Genomic DNA, 11,839 nt, shown 5'->3' with positions numbered 1-11,839 from the left:
TCACCATTTTGTATACCCACTACTTTCCTGGGAAAAAGGACCATACAATGTTCCAATTGCACGTGGAATCCAAAAAACTTCACAGTCCTAATTAGTGAAGAGTTAAAACAAGTAATAAAGGTGACTTGGTTTTGCTTTTTATAATTAGCATTTAATTCCAATAAGTCTAGTAGTGATACAAAATTATTATGGGTGTTCTTATGGCATTTTTAATGAATTATTTTAAGAAAATTTCAATACCACACTTTTAAAAGAAATAGAATAAAGTTAAAGAGTATTTGTTAATAAGGAAAAAAGTTAATAAATGCTATAAGAGAATTGGTTTAAGAAACATTTTTAAAAATTTTTTATAGTAAAATAAACAAAAAAAAAAAACTAATTTTTTAACAAGTTTTTATATTTTTCATAAAAATTTTCATAAAAGTGGTAATTTAAGGACGCCAGATAATAGGATCTTGATAATATAATATGTTGCGGCTGATTTTATTTCAAATTTATAGTTATTGCAACATTTTTCTAATATGAAAATATAGCAATAATAAGTATGCATTCTCATAAATGGGATTGATTTTACATGTTTGTTTATTTGATATGGTTTGAATATTGACTCAATTGTGATCCTCTTTTGTCCTATCTAACCAATCTTCCTCTCTAAATAACAAATTAAAATAGGTGAGTTTCTACTTTAAAAACTCAATTCAATTGCATGGGAGGTTAGGAATCCTAGAACCAACAATTGGTTATGAGAAAAAGAAAAAAAATAAAGACAAAAGGTATTCCTGAAAATTTTACCAATTAAATACTGTGCAGGAAAAGTCATTGTACGGTACAACCAAATTGAAAATATCACAGAGATTGGACTGGATGAGTCAAATGCTATGTGTAAAAGCTTTACAAAAAAATTGACCCCGGCGGCATCCAAAAAAAGTTTAAAAGCTTTCTTTCTTTCTTTCTTTCTTCATCCACTTTTGACTTTTTATTAGTTTCTACTTTCTAGGTCCATACCTTTTCCCAAAAATAAAAAAAATAAAAAAGTCCTACACCAAAAATTCATGACGTCATGATGTCATGTGGGTTTAGATTTAACCGCATTTATTTTTGGTAAAAAAGACCCGATGTAATTTTAGTAAATTTTAAAGGATCTTGTTAATGTGTGTCTTAAGGATACATAATAATTTTTATTTTTGAATTTTTTTTTTAGGAATTTAAAAAGTATTAACAATTTTTTCAAATTCTAAAAAAATGTTTCAAAAAATAGACTGCTTAATGTGTGTCGTTAAAGCACATATTAACTAGACCCAATTTTAAATAGTTATTTGACTTTTAACCTAGTGCCATTGATCTAGAATTTGGAAAAAATGGTGAAATTGCTTCTTTCGCTCTCTTTTGTCAGTTAGTTATGGATGGAAAATGACCATATGCACCCATTATTTCTTATTTATCTCTTAATAAACTAATTATCACTACCTCAATTTTAACTCACTTCCTCTCTTCTATCTCAAAGAGCCACCACTAATGTAATGTGGCATTATTGGGGATTGTGGGAAAAACAATAATAGTTAGTTTTGTTAGAGATATATATATTTTAATAAATACAGTGAATTTAAATTAATTGCATTTGTTGTATGATGATTGTTCTTTACAATCAAGCGATATCAAACTTAAGTCCATTATTTGACAACAAAAACCAACTAAAGTGATTTTACTAGAAGTTTGAATCGTGATGTAGTTTGTGATATCTCACATAATTTGTTTAGGGACAATAACTCATGTTACACTTTGCACCAACCATTAATTCATGTTAAACTTTAATTTTTCATTTAAGATAATGGCAAAGTGCTAACATGTATTCTGAGAATTCAGAATGTAAAATGTAATTTGAAGTATATTTTTGGATAGTAAAATATAATTACTTTAAAATTTAAACTTTTTTTTTTTTTTTAGAAATTTGAAAAGAAAAAAAAGAAATAAATATAGAATAAAAAGTGGTAGATTGAGATTCGGTCACATGCAAAAGACAGGTCTTGAACTCTTCTCTCTCTCTCTCTCTCCCTCCCGCGGGTAAATACATACACTAACCACTACTGCACTGCCCACCATTTCTCTGACAAACCGCCACGTCACTAAAAATGGTGGCAATTTCCCGTAATTAAAACCAAAAACCACGTCCCATTTCTCCTGCTTCTTATATTGAAAACTCTCTTCAATGTTATCACTCTTCAAACTCACTCTCTCTCTCTCTCAAACTCAGCTACCTTACTCTCCTTCTCAGCTTTCTCTCTCTCTCTCTCTCTAAGAAACCGCCATCTCTGGCCGCGGTTTCTAAGCACGACGTCGTTTTGGTGTCAACCATAAAGAGCAATCACAACTCGCGGTTTGTTTGTTATTTTTTTTTTCCGGTAACCGGAAAACGCAACTCATTCTCTGTGAAAGTCTCCGATGCGCCGCCGAATTCGGTGACCTATTATGGGTTGCGTTTTCAGCTCACCGTCGACGAGCGAGTCGCGCCGCAAGAAGCCGTCGTCCTCCTCCGATAACAACGGTCGCCGGAGACGGCGCCGGACCGCCGAGGAGCGTGCCGCGACGGACGTCGGGGTTAGGAATGGGGCGGCCGAGAAAGAGAGGCGGAATGTTAACATCAGGTTGAGTCACTCCGCCGGAGCTGACTTTCCGGCGAGTTCTACACCGGCGGCGGGGATTGATCGCCGGAAGCCGAGAGTCGAGCCTTGCATGCTTAGGAACCAGCAGGGATGGCCGGCGTGGCTCGTGGAGGTCGCCGGCGACGTCATCAAAGACTGGACTCCTCGCCGGGCCAACACATTTGAGAAGCTCTCTAAGGTTCTTAAATCTGCGTTTTCTGCGTTTTTTTCTCTTCAAAACCGAGCTTTCAATTCACGGTTTCAAAAAAAAAAGATCATATTTTTATTGTTGGGTTTTGTTTGGTTTTTTGTTCAGATTGGGCAAGGGACTTATAGCAATGTATATAAAGCTAAAGATCTAATAAGTGGGAAAATAGTGGCTTTGAAAAAAGTTAGATTCGATAATTTAGAGCCAGAGAGTGTTAAATTCATGGCCAGAGAGATTCTAGTTCTGCGAAAACTTGACCACCCCAATGTGGTTAAGCTTGAAGGCTTGGTCACTTCAAGAATGTCTTGTAGTCTTTACTTGGTTTTCGAATACATGGAGCATGATCTCGCCGGCCTCGTCGCGTGCCAAGGCCTCAAATTCACTGAATCCCAGGTGTGTTTTTTAGTGTTTTTTTACACTCTTAGTTATGAATTTTATTAATATGGAACTAATTGGATCTTGGGTGTGTATGCATTTCAGGTTTGGTTTTTTTATGTTTTTGGGTGTATTGTAGATTTTTCTATTTCCTTGATTGGTTAGTTTGAGGGGTTTATGGGAGTTATGTGGCTGTGTTTGTCTTTTCAGTTTTGATTGATTGTCGTGAGCTTTTGATGTTACTGATAGAGCTTTTCATGGGGCTGTTTATGGGTCCCTTTGTCTCGTAGGTGATACATCCAAATTTTTGGTGTTTCATATGATTTTATAATGCTTGAAATTTACATATCGTGTGATGGCTCGTTTGTATTATTTTGGGCGTGAAAAATCTTCGAAATTTCCTTATTCGTATAGCTTTAAATTTTATATTGAGAATTTTGTTTTCTTTTATTGAAGAAAATAAAAATGTACTCTTCAGATTGGCTCAATTGGCTGGGAATCATGTCTCATGAAGTAGAGGTCGTTAGTCCAAACTCAGTTATTTAAAAGAAAAAGTAATTGTTGCGTGAAGAAAAGAAATTAACCATTAGTTTTTCATTACTTGTGCCCTTAGAACCCTCTCTCAATTTAGCATAATCAACTATTTAGCTTAATCAAATTGGGCTTATATGTGATTTTAATTGCAATACTTGTCCTGTTTTTTATTTCCTCAGAGAGTAGAGGTTATGGCTGATAACTAGTAGTAATTGGATGATGCAAAATTAAGAAATTGCTCACAAAGTTTCTGCATGACCATTGGTGTGTTCTTATGTCTTGGTTTATAATTTGCCACTCCCTGCATATCACTATCAGTTTGAATCCACCTAGTTAAAATTATTGATTGAATTATTGAACTCTTTAGTGCTGCTTTAGTTGCTGAAACCCATTGTTTCTTGCTCAAATTTAACTCAATATTCTAACAAATATAAAACAATAGGCACTTGCCAAGGAATAGAACCTCAATTATTAGTGTGAAGACTTGGCAACGAGTGGAAGCTAATTCGAAAATGGTTTTACAGATTTTTTTTGTTTGTTTTGTTTTTTGGTTTTTAAAAGGTAACACAAGACAAGCACCTATACTGGGTTAAAAATATCTTATGAAAAATGATTTAAAAAATTAATGTTGATGCTTTATACAAAATTGTCTCACCTCAGTTTTTATTGGGGTAAAAAGAACTGCCAAATTTATAAAAATGAAGAAAATGACCGCATTTTGGGAAAGGGTCATGTTTCTTGTCAAACAGGATATAGTCGTGTTAACTCCAATGCTTCTGAGGGCTGATTAATTTTTTCAAGAAAATTTCATTTTTGATGTGAGAAGTTACCAGTGATGCTGTGCTATTTATGTGTACTTACTAGTAAGACTGACTAGTGAATATTATATATTAGATAGGTCATCATGAAAGGAATTTAAGATAAATGGATTATAAGCTTAAAATTGCACCTCGCAAAAGGTAATATTGCATATTCCATAGTAGGCTCTTTACTGTTTGCCTCCCTCTTCTTCTCATGATCGTCTGGCTCTTCATTCTACATAGCAGAAATATCACAGTAAGAGGCTGAAGTTTTTCCCATGCTTGCAATTTATTTCCTATGATAGGTCAAGTGCTACATGAAGCAATTACTGTCTGGACTTGAGCATTGCCACAGCCGTGGTGTCTTACACCGTGATATCAAGGGTTCCAATCTTCTCATTGACAATGAAGGAGTTTTGAAAATAGCTGATTTTGGACTGGCGACTTTCTATGATCCAGGGAAGAAGCAACCTATGACTAGTCGAGTTGTCACACTCTGGTACCGGCCCCCTGAACTACTTCTTGGGGCTGTGATCTATGGTGTTGGTGTGGACCTCTGGAGTGCTGGCTGCATCTTGGCAGAGTTACTTTCTGGGAAGCCAATTATGCCAGGGCGAACAGAGGTATTGGTTTTGTATTATTTTTTAGGTTTCTCTACTCTAAGTATACCAGTTTCAAATGCATTTTCTGTTCTATCCATTCTTCTGGAACAATAATGTAACGCTAATAGATTATTCACCAACAATTCAGGGTTTGTGTCCATGGTGCTCATTTTCATCCAAATGGGCTTAAAATCATTTGGCCCTGTTCATCTCAAGATTTGCCTGTTGAATTTTAATAATTAGGATACTGTTTAAAAGGCATGTACATATTGATTAAGTCACTCGGGTTAATTATTAGTAGATGTTAAAAAACACAATGCTCAAATATGGATACTTCAATATGCAAAAATGCACATAAATACCATGTATCTTTTCCCCAACTGAAAAAAAAAAAAGAAAAAAAGAGAAAAGAAAAAGGAAGATAAGTGAAGCAGAGAGTGACCCACCCTTATATGGTAGACATTGGGTGGAAGCTCAAATCTGTTTATTTTTTGATAAGTAAAATATGTGAAAGTAGAGAAAGTTCAGATTTTGTTTGGTGGCATTTTATTTACTCTTGTTTTTGCTCAATTTTAGCACTCTTAATTGTTCATTTGTATTTCAGGTGAAGGTTTCTAGCCATCTTAGTGACCAGCTGTGGGAACTTATTTTAATCATAAAACCCACATGTAGGAGTATGTATTGTATGCATGTGCATAAAATACAATTTCTTAAATCTTGTGATAGTAGATTCTTGTATTAATTTTGGGCTATGGTCACTTTTGTTGACTTGACAGCGTACTTCTATTTATTTATAATCTTTGTTGATGATATAGTTGTTTTTAGCTCTAAGCTTCTAAAATTCATGGTCAGATTGACATTTGACTCTTGGATTCTTTTTCTGCTTAGGTTGAACAGCTGCATAAAATATTTAAATTATGTGGTTCCCCATCAGAGGAATATTGGAAGAAATATAAATTGCCAAATGCAACACTTTTTAAGCCACAGCAGCCTTACAAACGTTGCTTAGCAGAAACCTTCAAGGATTTCCCACCTTCTTCTCTACCTTTAGTTGAATCTCTTCTCTCGATAGATCCCGATGGGCGACACTCTGCCACCGATGCTCTAAACAGTGAAGTGAGTATTTATTTCTCTGTTTTTGCTTAGCATACATATATGTTTTTGTATCAAGTGAGAATTTCTCATATAATTTACTAGTGCACCCTGTGGCTTTCATGAGATGCGCTCTCTTCTGAAAATGGTCCTGCCACCCTACCCATCTCTTATCTTTTTATTTTTAAATCATAAAAGAACAAAGATGGTCCTCTGGTATTTAACAAATAACAACTGAACTCTTCCAAGTTCTGATGTGAAAGACAAATTCAATGCACGTCAGATAATTTTTATTGGGAACACATTGACTTCATATAGTGGACTGTAATCATACATTTGGTTTCTGGATACAGTTCTTTGCCTCTGAACCTTTTGCTTGTGAGCCATCAAGTTTACCAAAGTATCCACCAAGCAAAGAAATGGACGTCAAGTTAAGAGATGAAGAAGCGAGAAGGTTAATTATCATTTTTCTTCATGTCTGATAGATCCTGGACTGGTCTTAGGTAAATGCTGACAGATAATGTCTCATTTCCTCTGCAGGCAAAGAGGTCTAAGTGGAAAATCTAATGCTGTTGATGGTGGTAGAAGAGTTAGAGCTCGTGACCGTGTTGGTCGGGCAGTTCCGGCTCCAGAAGCCAATGCAGAGATTCAAGCAAACTTAGATGTATGTGAGATGAGTTTTCTGCTTTTACTTGTCCTTTATTATTATTATTATTATTATTGGGGGTGGGGGGGGGGATGATAGAAAATCCTTGAGTCAACCTTGAATCCCACCTAACCTTTCACCTCAGGCAGTTGCTGCGGTGTCAAACCCCTCTGAACCAAAAATGGCCAATATGCCTACTTTGTATAATTGTATTTACCAGACCAAGCTGTGAATTGCTAACTTCCCCTTGTTTTAATTTTCTTTTGGATAGCTAATAAAATTCATTAAAATAGCACCAAAGAGGTGCAATCCTAATATAGAGGATGTATACAAATTTTTTATTTATTTTTTGATAATCCTAGAGAATGTATACAAGAGAAGAAGTAATTCCACTATTTTACTTTTCGGTTGTTAAGTTTATCTCTCTTTGTTCCTTTTTGCTTTTCTTTCCTATTCTTTTTTTATACATTCTGTGTACTAGGATAGTGCTTTCTTTTATACTTTTTAAAAATGAATATCTTTTAAAAAGTTTCATCAAGATTATGCTAGCTGAGTTTGTCAAATATTATTGTTATATATATTCACCTCATGCGATCAATAAAGATTCTCTCTCTCTCTCTCTCTCTCTCTCTCGGCATCTACTCCCTTTGATTGGAATAATAATGCTTGTGATGATCTTTCTGGGCTGTCACATGTCACATAGCTTTTATTGTTTTTAAAAGAACATGGACTGTCTGATGGTCACTATCATCTAATAAAGTCATCCTTAACCTATAGATCTCTTTAGTGAAAAGTTGTCGGAATTTTCAATTATCCCCTAGAATCATTAGTAGCCTTTACTTTTATCTGTGGCTGCTTCGTGTGGTGGCAGTCAGAACTTTTGGTAATTTTGGCCCCTTCAAGATGCATTCTTTTACTGTCCACCTGGATTTTCAATTTAACTTTTGACATTGGTGATTATTTGTTTACTGCAGAGGTGGAGAATTGTGACACAGGCAAATGCCAAGAGCAAGAGTGAAAAATTCCCGCCTCCCCATCAAGATGGAGCAGTTGGATACCCACTAGATACATCACATAAAGGCCCGGTATCATTTGGGGCACCTGATTCTTCTTTTGGCTCATCAATATTCAATTCGAAGTCATCAGGATTGGTTAAAAGTACTGGGGTTACGGGAGGGCCTTCTAGAAGGAAGAGAACGAATAAAGAAGACCCTCACATAGCTTCATCTCGGAAGTTTATCCGTGGTTTCAAGCCATCCTCAATAGGGCTCTCAATGGATCTACTATTCAGGGCTAAATAATCCATTCTAAGGTTTTTGGAAGCTGAAAGTAGAGGTAAAGTATCATAGGATAATATCAATTTTTGCAATTAGGTTTTCTGTCAAGCTTAGCTTGGTTTTGCAATATGCTTCCCCTCATTGTTTCCATTTTTTGCACTTCAATCATTATAAGCGTTTGGTGTATAATCCGCAGAACAGCAACCTGAAAACTTGTATATTCAGAGGAAAAGAAAAGAAGAAGTGGAATCCCACTTCTGTTGTACAGTTTTTGGAAGCAAGTTCTAGCTCTACAATCATTGAAAGTGGTATTCCTCAAAAATATATATAATCTTGGAAAATCATAGCATTACCGAATTGTCTTTGTATTAAGGTCTTAAATCCTGGACTCTTTAACTCCAAGGCAATACAAACCGGGAAAACACTACAAAACAAAAGCGCAAATAGGCATTTACAAGGAGTTCATGTTATAGGACACTACTTTTGGAATGGTCAGCTGGCTGGTGTAAAAGTAGAGGGGTGAAAAGAAAAAGTTGGGATGAAGTACATGAATTATAGTTATCATATAGCGCACTTTTCATCCTGGATATGATTAAAGCATATCTGGATATGCCAAATTGCTAACTGATGAAGATAAATACAGCTCCCTCGGATGCCTATCGTTTACTACTTGACTCTATGATTCTTTGGGTCAAGGACGGTAATAATTAAGACTGTGTTTGGTAATGGTGTGTAATCAACGAAACTTATTGTTTAAACATAACACGTATTTTTACACATATTGTCATCCACACGTATTTTCATAAGACTTAAACAAAGTTATTAAAAATTTCTTACCAAATGGGTCCTAACTTATGCTTTTGATTATTGATATATGTATCTCTCTTCCTATGATACTTGTGGGATTCACAATGTTGAGAGAGATAATACATATATAAAATGCATGGGATATCTTCTCTAAGGATGTATATAGGGATGGAGCTAGGATTTTAACCGAGTGGGGGACGGAGTATAAAGAAAAAAAAATCCAAATAAACATCTATATATTATTTTAAAAAATTATAAACTCACAAAATTGTTGTTTTTAAATACATTAAAATAGATACCATCATTTACTGGTAAAGAAAAAAATAAAAACAATATAATTTTTTTTTTTTTAATACTAAGCTGGTTAGGATTTTTTTTTTTTTTTTTGAAGTTAGAGTATTCATAGTGGTAGTGATAAAAATTTTAGTTTTTAGTACTTCAAAAAGCTACTTTATATATTTTACTATCTCACTTTACAATACACCAAATATTAAATGTCGTATTTTTTTATTATTACTTCATTTAAAATAATATAAACAACTTATTAAAATAATAAGGAAGAGAGAATTTGAGTTTTTTAATTGAAGAAAGAGATATAATCTTAATAAAATATTTTATTTTATTTTTTACAACTTGCTACAGTTAACTGATATTTATACCAATTTACTATAGTTGTAAAAAATTTAACTTTAACTTCTCTAATAACACCTGAATTTTTTGTTTTTAGTGGTAAAATAGTTTTTTTTTTTTTTTGGAGGCTAAAATACAATCACCATTGTAAATATTTTTATTATTTTTGTTAAGTTTTTGGGTTTGATGGTTGTTATTTGAATTAGGCTAACTAGATTGACTAAGAAGAAAGGGGTAACTATAAAAATGAAATATAGAAAAACTAAAAAAAAAAAAATTTGGACTGAGGGGGCCAGGCCCCCATGGGCCCCACCTGGATCCATTCGTGAGGGTATATATTACATTCTGTGTGAATAGGATGAGATATATACCCAATATACAAGATAATCTCTCTCTCTCTAGACTGACATTCCAAATTTTATCTTCCTAACAAGTTTATGAGGATACATGGAGAAACATACTTTCAAACTCAACGCAGGTTACTTGCATATCAAGAAAGTTTTCATTTTGTTTTGAGAAACAAACTTCCAAATTTGACATAGGTCACTTGCATATCAAGAAAATGATCTGTTTTTTTGGTAGGGAGATATGAATTAAGAAAATTAAACTCTTGGTGTGCAATGCAAAGAGCATTGTTTTTATCCATTGATTTGTTTATTTATTAAAAGTTGGTTAAAGTAAAGACATATTTAGAAAAAGTAAAGATTTAAAAACCGGTAAAGAAAAAACTATTCGAAAATAGACAAGTACATGTTGATGGTATGTTTCCTATAGTGGGATTTTAGGTTATGAAAAATTCTGGTGTCACACATTAGTGCACAACTTTACCCACAACTCGCCCATGTGGTGAGTTGTGGTTGGTGGAGGGGTGTTGGTGGGTCTATGTGGGGACATCCCTCCATCAACCATAACTTATTATATGGGCGAGTTGTGAGCAAAGTTATGAACTAGTGTCACGCACCAGAACTTCTCTAAGATTATTTTTTCAACTAGGTAAAAGGACAGGTGAAGAAAATGAGTGATGGATTTGAAAATGCAAAGAAACAAGCACCTTGGATACTAATTGACAAGACCATCTCGGGGGCCTCGGTGTTAGCGAGGGTGACCTACCACATCCCACAATTGAAATTGGCACTGCAGTAGCAGAGGACAGCGGAGACCACCGTAAACCAAACCAAACCGCTGTGATTGCTATTAAATTTTTCAAGACTTTCTTATGCTATCAAACTCTATTTATTATACACAACCACCATATCTCTTTGTCCTACTCATACTCCGACTTGAAAATTGAAACAGAGTCAGTGCACCATGCTGGTGTGGTGTGCCATATCATATATAGAGTTGTATGGGAGAGATCTATATCATATATGTAGGCATGGCTTAGTTTTTTAGATGGAGTCTCTTAAATCTCATGAAACGATAGTTAAATTATCAATTTCTTGATTACTTGTAGCATATGTATCCATGGCTTAGTTTTTTTGATGGCGTCAGCTAGTAGTGTAGAACAAAGCAAAGTAGTTTTGCTTTTCTGAAATGCACAAATACATTATAGGGTTAGTTAATTTACAACCTCTATATTGGTATGCATTTCGCCATGGCTCCAAGGGTAGGAAATAAGGTCTTCTTTTCTTTTGGGCTTCAGAAGCCTTGCCTCCTCTAATCCTTAAGCACGTATTCATGCTCATTATTGCAACACAGGTTAACTCTACCCATATGCCACCAGGGGCAAAATCAGGAATTTTTGTTTGGAGGGGTTGAGACCGAACTATCGTATTAGTTTCTAATTCAAGAAAAACTCGAAAGTACCACATTTGTACATACATATACACATACATACATATGTATGCATGTATATATCTTAGTACATTAGTTTTTATATTTTTAAGTCATAAATTTTTAATTCCAAAGTGATATATATTTATTGTATACAAAATTTATATGTCTACAAGATTATCTTATTTGAAAACTTTACATCTTTCTAAACTTTACATAATATACACAAATTTTCTAATTTGTTATAAACATGTATTACAAATATTCAAGATTGGTTTTTCCAAATGTCAATTACAAAGACAATTTGAGTAGAAGCCAATATGGAATTCAAAATAGTGAATAAAACCTATCAATTGCGTAAAATAAATTAAAGGAAAGAAAATAAAATCATAAACCATAAGATAAATAAATAGAAATGAGAAATGAGAGGAAGAGTTTTATACCTCTCAAAAAAAT

The 11,839-nt window shown here is 34.1% G+C and overlaps 1 protein-coding gene across 2 annotated transcripts; it reads left to right on the top strand.

The window, feature by feature from the left end:
- The first annotated feature begins 2,208 nt into the window (after positions 1-2,208).
- LOC126701627 (probable serine/threonine-protein kinase At1g54610) lies at positions 2,209-8,440 on the top strand. Of its 2 annotated transcripts, XM_050399907.1 has the most exons (8): positions 2,209-2,838; positions 2,956-3,240; positions 4,862-5,179; positions 6,047-6,274; positions 6,604-6,704; positions 6,791-6,914; positions 7,871-8,231; positions 8,370-8,440. In XM_050399907.1, exons 1-7 carry the CDS (start codon positions 2,467-2,469, stop codon positions 8,195-8,197), a joined length of 1,755 nt encoding a protein of 584 aa, XP_050255864.1. In that variant the 5' UTR covers positions 2,209-2,466; the 3' UTR covers positions 8,198-8,231; positions 8,370-8,440. The 2 variants fall into 2 exon arrangements, with proteins under 2 accessions (XP_050255864.1, XP_050255863.1); XM_050399906.1 differs by having other exon boundaries at positions 7,871-8,440.
- The last annotated feature ends 3,399 nt before the right edge of the window (positions 8,441-11,839 follow it).

This window comes from Quercus robur, chromosome 10 (assembly GCF_932294415.1).
Source record: "Quercus robur chromosome 10, dhQueRobu3.1, whole genome shotgun sequence".
Taxonomy (NCBI): domain Eukaryota; kingdom Viridiplantae; phylum Streptophyta; class Magnoliopsida; order Fagales; family Fagaceae; genus Quercus; species Quercus robur.
This window is presented reverse-complemented; position numbering and strand designations above follow the sequence as displayed.